The sequence below is a fragment of the Saccostrea cucullata genome, unplaced genomic scaffold, assembly GCF_032062105.1.
Source record: "Saccostrea cucullata isolate Sc308-1 unplaced genomic scaffold, CSIRO_AGI_Scuc_v1 ctg438, whole genome shotgun sequence".
Lineage (NCBI taxonomy): Eukaryota > Metazoa > Mollusca > Bivalvia > Ostreida > Ostreidae > Saccostrea > Saccostrea cuccullata.
The window spans coordinates 476,221-493,651 of record NW_026935125.1 but is presented as its reverse complement, the minus strand read 5'-3'; the positions used below and the strand labels follow the sequence as shown (position 1 = coordinate 493,651).

The following is a 17,431-nucleotide window of genomic DNA, read 5'->3' as shown; positions in this document are numbered from 1 at the left end:
GAAAATGCATTATTTCTTTGAAAATCTTCTTCTCTGCTCCTGGGTATTAGATAAACTAACTAAGCACATAGTTATTGTGTGTACACAGGGAGGTGTCATAGATTTGTGAATTTTATGGCCCCAGGGTCAGGGGTTCTGGTGTTAGGGCTTCCCTTTATGGTTTATATAGTGAAAATGCATTATTTCTTTGAAAATCTTCTTCTCTGCTCCTGGGTATTAGATAAACTAATTAAGCACATAGTTATGATGAGCAAGAGTGCCTCTTCAAAATAAAAAAGATTTGTGAATTTTATGGCCCCAGGTATTAGATAAACTAACTAAAATAGTTATGAAGAACAAGAGTGCCTCTTATTTTATGTGAATTTTATGGCCCCAGGGTCAGGTAAAATTAAATGGTGTTAGGGCGGGGCTCTATAGATTATATAGTGAAAATGCATTATTTCTTTGAAAATCTTCTTCTCTGCTCCTGGGTATTAGATAAACTAATTAAGCACATAGTTATGATGAGCAAGAGTGCCTCTTCTAGATTTGTGAATTTTATGGCCCCAGGTATTAGATAAACTAACTAAGCACATAGTTATGATGAACAAGAGTGCCTCTTCCAGATTTGTGAATTTTATGGCCCCAGGGTCAGGGGTTCTGGTGTTAGGGCGGGGCTCTATAGATTATATAGTGAAAATGCATTATTTCTTTGAAAATCTTCTTCTCTGCTCCTGGGTATTAGATAAACTAATTAAGCACATAGTTATGATGAGCAAGAGTGCCTCTTCTAAAATTTGTGCAATTTTATGGCCATAGGGTCAGGGGTTCTGTGTTAAATGGGCGGGGCTCTATATTATATAGTGAAAATGCATTATTTCTTTGAAAATCTTCTTCTCTTTCCTGGGTATTAGATAAACTAACTAAGCACATAGTTATGATGAACAAGAGTGCCTCTTCAAAAATTGTGAATTTTATGGCCCCAGGGTCAGGGGTTCTGGTGTTAAGTCGGGGCTCTATTGATTATACCGTAAATCTGGAAATTTTTACGTCGATTTTATTTTGCGAGTTTGGGTCAAAATGGTGTTGATTAATTTTTACGTTTCAAAATTTTGCGAATTACCACTGCTTTGTTTACATTTTCTTATTAGTAATTTATTTTTAAGAAAAATATTTTTGCGAATGCAATGAACTCGCAAATTTGCTAAAAATTTATCGACAGCAAAAATTTTCAGATTTACGGTATAGTAAAAATACATTTATTCTTTGTAAATAATTTTCTTTGCTTCTGGGTTTTAAGCCAACTATCCAAGTATATATATATTTATGATGAAGAAAGGAGCATCTAGCAAAGTGGTTTTTAACACCCCCAGGGTCAAAGGGGGGGGGGGGGTTACATAGCCTGAAAATAAATTAAATCTTTGAAATCTGCTCTTGGTATTAATCAACCATTTTATGATAAAATTTGCAAAATTTTGAAATATTTGGCCCTGGGTTAGTGGTTCCTTTGGGGTGAGGTGCACAACTGGTTATAAAGTGGAAGTGCATTTTCTCTTTGTTACTCTGATCTACCTCTGGGTATTAAGTAAATAGAGTAAGCATGCTAAGTTAATAATTATGATAAGCAATGGTGCCTCTTTCAAAATTGTAAATTTTGAATTTCATGGCCTCCGGTTTAAACACGGACCGAATTTAATTGTTTGAAAGTTGTTGCACAATACTCAGGTGACCTATAAGGCCCGTGGGCCTCTTGTTATAAACAACATCAAGAAATATGTATTTTCTCCCTATCTTCTGAATTTTTGACTTGAAATTTCTAAAAATAAGTTATATTCATTTGATTTGGGACAAGGAGACCAGTCCTTCAGATGATATTGTATAAAACTAAGGTGCCATATCGCTGTAGGTGCTGGCACAAAAAAGATCCCTCACTGCTCTATGACCCTAAGTAGCACCAAGTATAGGTCTACATAGAAACAACCATTTTGTGTTATTTATTATAGTCTTCCAGTTTCTCAGAAACTTACTATCCATTTGTCATGACATTTAATATATGTATACATCAGAGTATACTTTGAAGAAGGTTGTAAATGCAAGACTCACAAATCTGTATCATTTGTACAAGCACCTCTGACATTCAATGCAGGTGTAAATAAATGTATGAGCTATTTTTCTTGATCTAGATATACAGAATATGTTTGGTTTTTGCATTATCTATTCAACATTTTAGTAAATGCAGTAACATTTGATTCCTCTTATTTTAAGGTTGAAGATTTGGCGAGCAGACTAAGGAGGAAATCAAACTGGATTCATGTGGATTTTCTTGACCTTATCAAGGATTTTAGAAGTAGTTAACATATATGGATGAAGAAGCAGGACTTAATTAATGCAGGATCAATCCAAATCTTCAGAACACTGATGTGAATTATGCAATTTCTAATAACAATGCTTTTTCAAAGTCTATTTTGAAAATATTTTTGTAAAGGGTGTCCGAATTATGTCAGGGTATGGGGTCGCCCATTCGGACACGTGGGTTCTCTACGGGTACTCCGTCTTCCTCCCACACTGACCCCCTGCTTTTTTCTTTTTTCTTCATTAGCTATAATGTATATACATGTGTATATATATCCATATTGTTAAGATGAAGTAGTTGAAGGCTAGTTGTAAGTAGGTTTTTACGATACCCTGGGGCATTACTGGTTGGAACTTAAGTTCCTTCACCGCCACGGCTGCCAGGCTGGCCTGGGGAGGAGAAGCTGAAAGGGACTAGCTGGAGGCTGCTTTCTTTTATTATCTTTTTATTGTTATGCCAATGAGATAATAGTTAGTTATTGGTTATTAGTTATTAGTTAATCCTTTTCATGCCAAAGTGACAAAAATGTCGCTTTCTAATAATTTTTTTTAATTTTTCTTTTATTAATCATTTATTTCAGTTTAAATTAAATACAGTGATTATAATCTATATTTTGACAAAAGTATATAGGTCTTTTTTATTTTTAAATTGGTACAGGTGTAAATACAATGTCATATTTCTTTACTTTGAAGTTATGACGTCAGTTTAGGAGTACGCTAGCATTGTAAATAAAATATGGCACACCATACCATAAGTTTTTTTTAATGATTCATTGCCCTTGGACAGTTTTACTTATTTTCCCCCAACAATGCCTATACATACATAGATATGGGTTTTTTTTTTTCTCAGAGAAAGAGAGCAAGTTAAATTAGTGTACATTTTACACAGTCTTTATTTTCTCTATTCTGAATAATGTCTCATAAAATGCATTTAGTATTTCAAAAAAAATTTTTTTTTAAATGAATTGAAATTATGTATTAAATAGATTAATAAATAGTTCATAATAATATTAAAATCTGATGATACAAGTCACTTTGAAATTTTAATTATGACAACTCAAATTGTGAAGAAAATTACAGCTAGATACATATATAGATCCAATTTAGTGTTTTTTTTTTGTTTTGTTTTATAATTCTTTTCTTTGTTCAATTGTTTTGTTTTTTAAGCATTATACTCATTGTTGAAGAATATCTAAGTTATACTGGCAGTGATTTTATGCTTGATAATATGTAAACAGAAGAAACCATAGATCAAAAAATGGATAAAGATTAATTTATATTCTGAAAAGACAATTAAAAAAATGTAATGAAAATCTTCAGCATACCATTACTCATAAGATTTCTGATCCTAAAATAAAATTTGTTATAATTAAAAAGAGTAATATTATTATTAAAAACATGGAAAGATTTCTGGAAAAAAATAAAATCAACCTGAGGCCATCTCTAAAAAATGGTTTGGTTTCCTAGCTTCTTTCAACAGATACACTAAACTGTCCCAACTTGAAACTTTGATTTTAACATTCCAGGACACAATTGTTTATTGTTTTAATAACAATTAACACAGGATATTTTTTTTTGGTCTTATATGATATATTATTTTTATATATAACAAATATGTTTTCAAGAAAAAAATCCCACTTACCTACCATCCCAGTCATTTTACCCTGAGACAGGAAAGGGCAAACAGACATTATTTTAAATATAGCCTTTCTAATAAATTCATGTTATATCAGTATGTACTATTGATAAATGACCTCCTTAATCATTTATGACAAGTTTCAACTCTGTTTATACTGAAAATATGAGATAAATTATTACATATTTCTTGAAGTTCTGCATATCTACATTCAAAAAGTACCAGACTTATATTAGGGCTCGTTTTCTTGTGAAATAGTTATAAAGTCTGTCATTGCAAATGCTAGCTATAGGATTAATATTTGCTAAATTTATACTGCATGGAAATTAAAAACTATGGGACTAAATATTACTCTTTTCTACACATTTTCCTTACATCCTATACCTTGGTTAAACAGGAGCTTGTTTCATGATCGATTTGATGCTTTTTCTCTCACACAATAATTTTACGTGTCAGTTGACATCATAGTACAGCATCCTTAACTTTGTATACGTAACGTTATTCGGCATGGAAAGGGTTATTAGTTAATTATGTTTTAGATGTAGTAATTGTTAAATATGACATAAGTATTCCTAGAACATGTAAATTCTGTCTGACGTCGCAGCTATTGTAGCAGTAATAATTTGTATAGTCAACTCTTGGTTATAATGGCTTATTGTGAAAATGAATGCATATTAATATATATAATATATAATGACGAGAATTTAAATATTACTTTGAAAGAAATGGATATAAAATTGTGAATTGCATTTGAAAATGAAAAATAGTGATTTGTCTCTAAAAATGTTACATTGTGATTTGTGAATGTTAATTAAATCAAGATATTGGGAATGTAAAATTGTGATTTTTAGCTCTACTGGTCAGAGACCAGAAGAGCTTTTGCAATAGTAAGGTGTTCGTCGTTCCGCCATCTGCCTAGCTGTTTGTAAACAATTTTTCAAAATGCTACTCCTCCTTCAGTTTTGGTCTGCTTTCAATATTTACTTGGCACATAAATAGACTGCACTAAGATATATAATTCAATGCATCGGTTTTTGATTTCAATGAACGGTCTTGTCATGGTTACTAAAATAGAACTTTCTGTGAAATTCATTTCAAATGCTATTCCTCCTACAGTTTTGGTCTGATTTCAGTGTAACTTGGCACACAAGTAGACTACACAAGATACATAAAATGGTGCATCAGGTTTTGATTTCCATAAATTGTGTTGCCATGGTTACTAAAAGTAGAAATTTCTGTGAAATTCCTGTAAAATGTTGCTGCTTCTTCTACAGTTTTTTTGTCTGATATAACTTAATGGCACACAAGTAGAGTAAACTACACTAAGATACATACTAGTAATTTAGTGCATTGGATCTTGATTTCGATGAACAGTGTTGCCATGGTTACTAAAAATAGAAATGTTTGGAAATTCCTTTAAAACGCTACTCCTCCTACAATTTTTATCTGATGGCAATGGATTCTTTTCTCATCCTTTGTTATAAGTACAAACTAGTAGAGCTACAGTCTCGTCAGAGACTTCTGTTTTTTTAATGCAATTGTGAATTGTTGATGTGAAATGGTGAATTGTTAATGCAAAAATTGTGAATTGTAAATGTGAAATTGTGAATTGTTGATGTCAAATTGTGAATTGTTGATGTGAAATTGTGAATTGTTAATGTAAAAATTGTAAATTGTAATGTGAAATTATTTAATCTCATTGGCAAGTTTTGTGCCAAAAAAAAAAACAACAAACAAAAACAAAAAGAGAGAAAAAGATAAAAAAAGAAAAAAAGAAAAAACAAAAAAAGAAAAGAAGATGAAAAAAATGAAAGAAAAACAAAACCAAAAAAAGAAAGAAAAAGAAAAAAAATTAAAAAAGGCACAAAACTTTTAATGCTGCCTGCCTGAATTAACATATTTGCATGTTATTTCAAGCAGAAGGTTCCAAGCCCTTAAAAAGCAGAGGAGAAGTTTTGGTGTTTTAAAAATAAGTACATTTTACTGAATGTATTGATCGAGTGTCAATATAATGTAGACAAAGCTGATCAAACTTTTTAAAGATCAATTATCAAATAATTTCTAGCACTGGTATCTTCTATAATGTTGCAGTGTTTTGCTGAAATGATCAGTGCAAAATCATTGCATGTACTTGCATATGCAACTTTGTTGCTCTCTTTAAATGAATATTAACACCTTTTAGCTCACCTGAGCCGAAGGCTCAAGTGAGTTTTTCTGATCACATATTGTCTGGCGTCCGTCTGACTGTAAACTTTTCACAGTTTTTACTTCTTCTCAAGAACCGCTAAACCAATTTCAAGCAAACTTGTTACAAAGTATCCTTGGGTGAGGGGGGAATCAAGTTTGTACAAATAAAGGGTCACACTCCATTCCAAGGGGAGATAATTGAAAATTACTGAAAAATTAATGGCATCTTTCAAAAATCTTCTCCTCAAGAACCACTTGGCCAGGAAAGATGAAACTCATGTGGAATCATCCTCAGGTAGTGTAGATTTGAGTTTGTTCAAATCATGATCCCCAGGGGTAGGGCTGGGCCACAATGGAGGATCAAAGTTATACATAGGAATATACAGGAAAAATTTTCTTGAGAACAACAAAGCCATGATTGGTCATACTTATACGGAAGCATCCTCAGGTAGTGTAGATTCAAGTTTGTTCAGATCATGATCCTGGAGGAAGGGTTGGGCCAAAATTGACAATCAAAGTGTTACAAAGGAATATATGGGGAGAACAGCAAAGCCATGATTGGTCATTTTTATATGGAAGCATCCTCAGCTAGTTTAGATTCAAGTTTGTTCAAATCATGACCCCCAGGGGTAGGGCAGGGTCATAATGAACGATCAAAGTTTTACATAGGAATATATAGGAAAAATCTATAAAAATCTTCATTGGTCTTGTTTATATGGTAGCATCCTCAGGTAGTAAAGATTTGTTAAAATCATGACCCACAGGACTGGGTGGGACCACAAAAATACATAATAACTTATTGGGATATAAGCCACAGTTATCAAAAAAAAAAATGTAAGCACCCTTAGTTAGTGTAGATTCAAGTTTGTTCAGATCATACCCCCTTCCCTCTTTTAGGATCGGGACCACTTGCAGACATTTATTGAATTGTTTTTTCCTAGCCACAGTGCTCAGGTGAGCGATGTGGCCCATGGGCCTCTTGTTGGCTGATACCTAAACAAGTTTAAAAAAAATTATCATATTTAAACTAGTTTTAAGTATTGCATTGATGCCTTAAACGGACAAACCCGACGGAAAGCGTCGACTATCTTCTGATGGGAATACCCCGAAACCATCAACAAAGACTGTGAAAATGGCGGACACTAGTATAGAGGATATGGTGGACAAAATTACTGTCATTGCTGAGGCTGTCCAAAAACTGCAAGTAGGTCAACAATCCCTTCAATCCATGGTTGAAAGTAAATTAGATAAATTCAAAAATGACTTTATAGCCAGTATTGACGAGAAATTTAAGGCGATGAAGGCAGACATCGACCTTGAACTTGGAGCCCACAAGGCCGACATAGATAAACTGGGTACAAGTCAAAACGGTACCTGGTGAAAACGGCACTTTGGAAATATGCAAAACGGCACTTAGGAGTAGTCAAAACATTGATGTTGAAGAGAGCATCCAGCAGCCACCAGCAGCTGATGCCACTTTTCACGTCTCCTTGGGATCATCTTTTGCAGATCCTGACAATCAGCAGCCTAGAGTGGTAATTTATTTTTACCTTTAAACATAATAAATTTGTTTTAATACACGTATTATGAATCTTTAACACTTTATCTACTGGTGTATTAAAAAAAGGTATTTTTTGCAATAGACTTCTAAATTATAATTTCAAAGTTCAGATGCAACAGTGCTTTCAGTTCAATTTATAATATTTTTTTACATTTCTTAGGACCAGTCCATCATAGTTGATAGGTCATTCAACATCCCAGAGCCTGTACTCGAGGAATCCATTGAAGAGAAGCCCTTGCATGTCTCTATCGTTGAGAATCACCCCACAGAGTACCACTTGGTGGAGAATGGTAGCAACAAGGGGAAGCGCAAACTGGTGGACTCCGAGGGGGCATCCTGGACAACCTGGAGTGCACATCGCCGTTAAAATCAAGACTGAGGTGAGAAATTTTCTATATTTTCAAATTTATATTAGTTTGTGTAATATATAAAAAAAAAAAATGAAAAAATTACATTAAAATAAAAGTATAATACATGTAGTACATGTGTAATATTATTGTTCCAGATCTATTATTCACAAATTATAATAATATTTTTTTTGTAAAGATATATAGGGAAACTGTAGTATTAATGTTTTGTATTAATGTCTAATATGTACAGTATGTATTATTAGGTGAAGGAGCAGGCTAAGCAGGCATCGTATGGAAAACCAACATCAGCAATGATCGTGAAGGCTGCCATGCGGAGTCATTTTGACCCTTCAGCCCCAGAAGCCAGCCGCCCCAATCCAAATTACCTTGTCCAGACAGGTAATCGGCTTCGCCAGATGGACAGACCAAAGGATCCAGCTAACCTGGATGCTGAGGTGAGAGCTTACTTTAATCATTGTTTTCTTTTTTTCTTTCTTTCTTTTTTTAAAATAAATTTACATGACTTATATTGTATGGAAGTTAAAAATTAATTTATAATTAATTCACTTATTTATTAGACCATACAAACTTTAAACAATAATCTCAAATGATTTATATTATAATTAGTTATTATTCTATAATTGTTATTCTATAAAAACGTAAACTATTGCATTACGTGTGAATTAATACAACTTTACAAAATTCCAGATTGAGCACGAGTTCTTGGACCAGCAGTGTCCAGGGTTTTTCCGGAGGGACCTTGATGTGGGCAACAACCGTCACCTGATCTTCTACACTGACAGGCAGATGGAACTCCTCGCAAAAGCCAAGACATGGTACATGGATGGAACCTTCCGAGTTGTCAACAACCCATGGAAATAACTCCTCTCCATCCATGCCTTTGTGAAGTCAGGAGATCGCATGAAGCAGGTGCCACTGGTGTTTGCAGTCATGTCAGGCCGGCGAAAGGAAGATTATTATGAAGTAATTACAGTACTAATATACTTAATTTATATTTATTACACATTCTCTTTTGAAAATATAAATAAGGTTGTTGTAAATAACACGAAACTTATGCGGAAGCACCCTGGGGTAGTGTAGATTCTAAATACCGTAAATCTGGAAATTTTTACTACGATTTATTTTTGCGAATTTGGGTCAAAAAGTTGTTGATTAATACGCTTCAAATTTTTGCGAATTGTCACTGGCGCTAAAAATAAAAATCACTGAAGATTTTCAAACCAGGTATTCTTTCAAATTAGTATGCACAGTTAGAATACCACGTAGAATTTACTCGTAACGTGACAAGAATTGAAGAAATTGCAGAATCGCTCCGAAACAATTTTGATAAAATACATGTAAAAGGATTTGCACTGAAAATAACTTCTTTATTGATTATATAACAAACATTTTAGAGGTTGTGTATGTCTTTTAAACTAAAATATAATCCAAATGAAGTAAAAAATATAACTAATTTTCTCAACGTTTGGTTTTTCTCTCACTTAAAAATTTACATGCCGTGTTTACATTTGGAACTCTCTAGTAAATGCACTGAGTTCGAGTTATCGCCCGTGTTGATACACGGTTAGATAAAATAACAGTTCTCTCTTTATTGGCAAAATAATTAAAAAGGGGCATACTGCCTAAGTGCTTGTCAAACCATCGAATGATATTGCATATAATGAGGGCAATTTACAGTCACGGGTAATTAAATTGTAGTTATAGTAGTATAAACAGGTTTCTTTTAAAAATGACCAGTGCTTACCATGCCTATTCTCTGATTTAAAAAAAGACACGAGCTCTCAGAAAAAAATCTTCACATGTTGATTTATTTTTAAGAAAAATATTTTTGCGACTGCAATGCACGTGCAAATTTGCTAAAAATTTATCTACATTAAAAATTTCCAGATTTACGGTAGTTCAAATCATGACCCCCGAGGATAGGGCGGGGCCACAATGGGCAATCAAAGTTTTACATAGAAATATATAGGAAAAATCTTTAAAAATCTTCTTCTCAAGAACCACTGGGCCAGAAAAGCTGAAACTTATGTGGAAGCATCCTGAGGTAGTGTAGATTTCAAATTGTTTAAATTCATATGATCATTGGGGTAGGGTTGGATCACAATATGTATTACAATCGGTTAAAAAACAGAATGGTCAAAGATTCTCAGGTTAGCGATGTGGCCTATGGGCCTCTTGTTGTCAATCAGCTGACAAACTTTTCATTTTGAATTTCATAATATCTGGGTCATGCAGGGATTTGGAGTTAGGCCTGGCCTCTTTTGAATCAATATACTAGATATAATATAATTATATGATATAACCATTTCTTTTGGAGAAAAATCTTCTCTGTCCAAGGGTATTACTATGCACATATACATACTTTATAATGAACAAGAGGGGTTATTTTTTTCAAGTCAAATTGTGTGTTTTGTAATTGGTCCCTTGGTCAGGGGCTCTGGTATTAGGTTTGGGGCTCTGTTGGATTATAATGATAATGTACGTATTTCTTTGAAAATATTCATCTCTGTTTCTGAACATTTAAGAGGCAAACACAGCTTTAAAAATTTGAAAAAGCAATTGTAATTTTTAGCAGATTATTGAAATTGCACCCCTTATGGCAATTAATCAATTTATTTATTTGTTTTCTGTTTATAAAAAGTTTTGCCCTATGACATTCACCTATTATGGTAATAATTTATTATTGTAATTTATGTAAGTGAAAGGTCAATTAAATATAAGTAAATTATTTTGATCTTTTAAAAAATGTAAAACATATTACATTCACCATTTTTAGCTCACCTCGACGAAGTTAGCGTCGGCGTCCCAGGTTAAAGTTTTAGGAGCAAGTCCATTCCCAAGTAACTATAAACCCTACCTGAACCAAACTTGCATAGATGATTCATCTAGGGATGGATACTACCAGACTTGCTTCGGTTGTTGGATCTGACCTATATTTTCCATACAAGAGACCAGGTTTAAGTTTTGGGAACAGATCAATCCCAATGAATTTGTAGTCCTAGATATCTGCAGTAATAACAAAGTTATAAATATTTGTTTACACTATAATACATGTTTTTCACGCTACACGTGTAGAAATGTGTATATACCATGTAAGGGGCTAAACACAACTTGCAAGAATATTGTTGTTGGGATAAATACTTAATATTAAGAAAAAATGATGTGAGATTTGCATTACTTACACTTATAACATTCGTTGAGGTGAGCTTTGTAATCTTTGATTATCTATGTTTAAAGATTAATAAAAATGGGAGTAAAATACATTATCTTTGTACCTAAAATTTTTTTATAGGGACTAGGCTGACCATGTAATATGAGAGGCACTCAAAAACACATTGTTTTGTTTAGCCTACACATGGAAAGAAGGATATGGAGATAACGAACAGTATATTCAATCTCAAAGTCCATAAAACAATACAAAATAAGAGCAGAGCAAACACGGACCTCCGAAACATCAGAGGTGAGATCAGGTGCCATGGAGGAGTGAGCATCCCCTGCTGACCGGTCACACCCGCCGCGTGCTCATTGTCATTGGAAAGTGATCCAAATGGGGGGAAATATAGACAAGTAAAAAGAACAAATTTTTAAAAGATTTGTTTATATAAGTGTATTCTCATTTTAAGATCTACTGCTCAGAGACCAGAAGAGCTAATGCAATAGTAAAGCATACGGCATCCGTCCATCTGTCTGTCTGTAAAACATTTTTCAAAATGCTACTCCTCTTATAGTTTTTGTCAGATTTCAATATAACTTTGCACACAAGTAGACTACACTAAGGTATATAATTCTTTGCATTGGTTTTTGATTTCAATGAACAGTGTTACCATGTTTACTAAAAATAGAAATTTTTGTGAAATACTTTCAAAATGCTACTCCTCCTACAGTTTTAGTCCAATTTCAATTTCAGTATAACTTGGTACACAAGTAGACTACAATAAATTACATAGCTCTGTATATAGTTTTTGATTTCAATGAACAGTGTTGCCATGGTAACTAAAATTAGAAATTTCTGTGAAATACTTTCAAAATGCTACTCCAAACTGATTAGTCTGTTTTTAATATTATGTGGCATACAAGTAGACTACACTTAGATATGTAATAATTGTCTTTATTAATTTTTTTAAAAAAAATTAATAAGGCTGAATCTAATTCGAGAGCGCATGACTTTGCGCAGCATTTTTAGCTGGCCTGAGCTTTTGTGATCACATTTTGTTTGTCGTCCGTCTGTCTTTTCACATTTTTGACTTCTTCTCAAGAACCACTGGGCCAATTCTAACCAAACTTGGTGCAAAGCATCCTTAGGTAAAGGTGAGTTTAAATTGTTAAAATGAAGGACCAAAACCCATCACACCCCTGGGGGTTGGGCGGGGCCACAATAGGGAATCCAAGTTTTACATAGAAATATAAAGGAAAAAACTTTAAAAATCTTCTCAAGAACCACTGGGCCAGAAAATCTTAAACTTATGTGGAAGCATCCTGGGGTAGTGTAGATTCTAAATTGTTAAAATCATGACCCCTGGGGGTTGGGCAGGGCCACAATAGGGAATCAAAGTTTTACATAGAAATATATAGGAAACAAGATGCCTCCATATGGCAACATAGCGGAGATTAAATTTTTCTTAAGTGCAAATTTATTATATTGGTACCTGAAGTAGGGTATTCTCACTGGAAATACAATTGTGAAATATGAAAGTAGGCCAAGGTTAAAGTTTTTTTCATAAGTATGGAAATCTCCAAGGTCAAAAAGCAATTGGTATTCAATGGAAGGTCTTGCCACAAAAAATACATATGTAAAGTATGGCTCTAACTCTTCAAAAGTTATGGCCATGGTTAAAATTTTAAAAAGTAGATCAAACTCCAAAGTCAAGGTCAAAGGGTCCAAATTCTTATCAAATTAAAAATCTGGTCACAAGGATTATATATGTAAAGTATGAAAGCATTAGCCCTAACTCTTCAAAAGATGTGGTCAATGTTTGTTTTTTTTAAAAGTAAGTCAAACCACAAGGTCAAGGTCAAAGGGTCAAAGTTCTTGATATCCAATGAAGAGTCTTTTCACAAGGAATACATATAAGAAGTATGAGAGCACTAGCCCTTAGCTTTCAGATACTAGTATGGCCAAAGTAAAAGTTTGTAATTTTTGTGTTAATGTGGGTCAAACTTCAAGGTCAAAAGGTCAAATTTGATGGTACCCAAAGAAAGGGCTTGTCACAAGGAATACATATGTGAAATATGAAAGTCATAGCTCTACTAAAGCAAAAGTTATGGGCAAGGTTAAAGAATTTGTGGACAAACAGACAGACAAAGAGACAGCTAGACAGACAGATGGACGGACATATATCTCCGAAACTTTGTTTACGGGGGCATAAAAAGAAACTTGGAATAACAGAGGTTTCTCATATATTCAAGCTAGCATGATGCAGATTTTTATTTATAATGTAACATACTTAGTATTATCATTCAAATATTAATTATTTTGATTATTAATTTTGCTTTGGGATGGTTCAGCTCATGTAGTTGAACCAAACTGACATAAAATAGAATATATATATATATATACATGTATATATAACAGGTTTGGATCTCATCCGCTACATAAGTAAATAAGAAAGCATTATTGAAATTCACAAATTTTTCTACTCTTGAACCAAAATGAAAAACAGTAGTATAAGGGAGAGATTACTTAAATTGGGGAAAACCACACACAATTGCAAACACACACACACACACACAATTAAATGAAAAAAAAAATCGTGGTGCGTGCTTGGTAATTGACGATATTTTTATTTTTAAAAATTTTAATCATGTTGAGATGATTTTCATTCCTTAGTCTAGATTTTGAAATATTTAAATGGGTACCGATGTCAAAAGATCACCTCAATTTTAGCTTTATGAATAGAGAACCTGCTAAATTGCTGGAATGTGAATGGGTTGTAGGAGGGATAGATTTATATCAAAAAGGTTTTTAAAACTCTAACCTACATTTCATTTATTTCCTACAGAAATTTCAGCAAATGGTTTGTTAAATAGCATTCCATACTTATTGACTGAAATATGGGTTGTCACCACTCCTGTTTAGCCTACATCTTTGTCATATTGTTGAGAGCCAACACTATACACATTGCAACAGAAAAGAAGAATAAAGTGCTTTATAACTTCACTAGATGTTTAAATGAATTTAAAGATGGTCAGCTTTTTATGAGTTGAAGTCATCTCTTTGACATCACACGGTTTAGTTGTTCGTTGACCCTCATTGTGTAGAATCAGTAAAACATCCAATTATATCTAAATATATTTACGTCCTCTGAATATTTTCTCCTTTATTTCTTACGAAAACCCATTGCGTTAATCACTGCATGAACCACATTAGGCATGTCGCCTGTACAGATTTCTTGATCATTGGCTGTTCCATCAATCTTACGCGGGTTATGTACTTTTTCTGCAACAGCTGCTTCCGTTCATTCCAGTATTAACAAACAAAGAAGGCATTTTATTGTTTAAATAACACAGATGTGGGGGGGGGGGGGGGGCTTTATGTCTTTTATTTTGATCTCACTTGGATATATCGAGTTGACTCATGAATGGAAGTAATCACTTTAATTTAAATAAAACCTCGTCGATAAAGATGAACCAGTATTTGGATTTTGAATTGAAGGCCACAGCAAGAGTTTTTCTCTTCTTATAAGGAGATTTTTTAAACAAATTCTACTTCATAAAAATATTTTTTTAAAAAACAGGATGGCTAGCGCTAATAAAGGATCCAAATTAGTTTCCATTAATATTCCAAAAGATTTCTGGGTGACCTAGTCAATAAGAAACTCTAGCATCTTTGTAAAATCTAATTCAGGGTACTCATGTATAGAAAAAAGTGAATCTTTGCAAAGTTTTGTAGAGCCTCATCCCAAAATATGACAATTTTCTAGATCCATTCCATTGAAGAAGCAGTTGTCTTTAATAACAAAAAGCATAATTTTTAATGTTTTTTGATAAATGATTTTGTAATTAATATATTAAATGTCCTACGTTTTTGGTGTGTGTGAAAAAATTGGTGATTTTACAAGAATATGCTCAGAACGTTTGAACTTTCTCCTTTCCAGTAAGTATTATTTTTCTGTGGCGTGATGATAGGGGATTGGTTGAGCATTTGCCTGACCCTCTCATATCTCTTTGTTAATTGTTTGTTACTCTGCTCCTATTTTGTATTGTTTTATGTTTTTTTTATTTTAAATATTGTTCGTTATCTCCATTTATTTCATTATAAGGATTTTTATGCCGTTTATAAATTCAGTATGGGCAGGGTAGATCGAATTCACCTTAGTTGGCTACGATGTGAAAAATTTGAAAGACTGAAATGAGATTTTGAAGAATTTCATCTTTAGAAAGTGAACTACGAGTATAAATTGTATTTCAATATTTACATGTAGAAATAAAATCAAGTTCTTCTAAAGGCCATGACTAAATGGTAGAGATAACTGATTTATATGAAATTGAAGTAAGTGTATAAGATAGAAAAAACGATATGCTTTTATTGTTGTAGAAAGTTTGACTTTAGAGAATAGATTGTGAAGACAATTGTTTATAGGAAACATCATCACTATAAACACAAGCAATTATGACACTATCAATTTATAGTGTTTTAAGTAGGAGGTACGCCTAAACTTAATTTACATTCTGTCAGAGAAAGTCATTAAAGCTGATCTGGACCTCGATTAAATCTTTCTCATAAAATGTAGGTTTTTTTTTTTTTGGAGGGGGGGGGGGTTATATCCTTTACATTAATATCTTTTATCTTTTACAAAAAGAAACCGTGTTTAAATCACTATTTCATATCACAGAATATTTTAAGAAACTCAGAAATTCTGAAGAGAACAAGCTTATAGATTTTGCAAGTATATGTATTATAATTTGCTTAACTCGTATCTCATAACCAGACTGTCTGGCAGGTTTTTCGGAGTACTAGTTACTCGATACAAAAATTCTTGGATGAAAAAAATTGTCATACTCTTGCTGATGTTAGGGAGGTAACTCTTTCATTGTCACTGTCTGTGTTACGAAAATGATCATCTGCTAATCTGCATCTGTATATTGATTTGAAAAAAAAAAATGTCAAAAAACTTGAAATTTATAGGAATTAATATCATTTTTCAGGTAACAACATAGTTTTAAATTATATAAGGCTCATGATTTATACTGTTAGTGTATGTTAGAGGAACTGAGTTTTAATTCTACCAGTGCTAATCCAACTAATACCAATAGCTTCCTTTCTAAGGAAATTCTTCAAAATCACATGTCAGTTTTAATATGTTTAATATTTCTGTTAACCATAATGAATTTGAATTACCATATCTAAATTGGATTCCAAAACTTCATAAAACCCTTACAAATAAAGATACTTAGAGGGTTCCAGTAAATGTTCAACCAAACCTCTTTCTTTACTCCTCACTAAGATATTTTACAATATGAAGGAGAAACTTCTGGAGTACTGGGCAACAATATATTCGAGAAGTGGCATAAGTCAGGAGTGAATACTTAAAAATTTCAAGGAACTTTGAAATCACAGAATTTACCAAGATCAACAGCATCAAAACTTACGACTTTCAACTTAAGATACAACCATTCCCCACGATAAATTAATTCCAGGCTTTTTGATATTGACATCTGTTTTTTCAATTAAAATGGAGCTCATTGATGTACTCATCACGGCATTGGTCATTTTTAAAAAACTTTCTGTAAACACAAGTATTCTGAAGTTAGTATTTTAAAAAAATCTAAGATGCTTGAGTGTCTAATCGACAATATCTCTGTGTTTTTTGCAAGCAGGTTTTCCAACAATCTATTGGAATTCTCACGCATTCCCATTGCGCCCCGTTATTAGCAGACCTATTTTTGTATTCATATGAAGCAGAATTCGTCCAAAATATTAAACGCAAAAAGAAGAAAACTCTTGCATGTTATTGACAATTGTTATTGATAAAACATGGTCCATTTATTTGATCGTGGAGTTGAAAGCAATGCAAGTGTGTTTTTATGCAGATTGTTGAAAGACTAAATCACTTGGTCTCCAAAGACTACAAATGTTGTTCATTGTTGTCAATGAGAGACTGTCTTGATGTCAACCTCAGAGTATACTTATGGCTAGAATTAGAGTGGACTTGAAGTTATTTTAAGGATGCCCGCCATTGCCCAAACACAAAAGATGAAAATTTCCACATTTCATTTTTAGCCTTGTTTTAATATTATGAGGAATAGTTACATGTATATCAAGTTCCAAAAGTTGAATTTTTTTAATGTGTTAATGCATTTGATTTTGAAAATGTTTTAATGTTTTAAGAATTCAAATTTTTGAAA

The 17,431-nt window shown here is 32.9% G+C and overlaps 1 protein-coding gene across 1 annotated transcript; it reads left to right on the top strand.

Moving 5' to 3' along the window:
- The first annotated feature begins 8,066 nt into the window (after positions 1 to 8,066).
- On the top strand, positions 8,067 to 9,045 carry LOC134241973 (uncharacterized). The gene is made up of 3 exons (XM_062723993.1): positions 8,067 to 8,095; positions 8,329 to 8,520; positions 8,774 to 9,045. The coding sequence occupies exons 2-3, from the start codon at positions 8,377 to 8,379 to the stop codon at positions 8,945 to 8,947; spliced, it is 318 nt and encodes a 105-aa protein (XP_062579977.1). The 5' UTR covers positions 8,067 to 8,095; positions 8,329 to 8,376; the 3' UTR covers positions 8,948 to 9,045.
- The last annotated feature ends 8,386 nt before the right edge of the window (positions 9,046 to 17,431 follow it).

Bases quoted from the DNA above. Each gene is read 5' to 3' on its own strand.
- LOC134241973 (XM_062723993.1), top strand. From the start codon at position 8,377: ATGATCGTGAAGGCTGCCATGCGGAGTCATTTTGACCCTTCAGCCCCA. The intron at 8,521-8,773 runs GTGAGAGCTTAC...ACAAAATTCCAG, and splicing joins CAGCTAACCTGGATGCTGAG to ATTGAGCACGAGTTCTTGGA.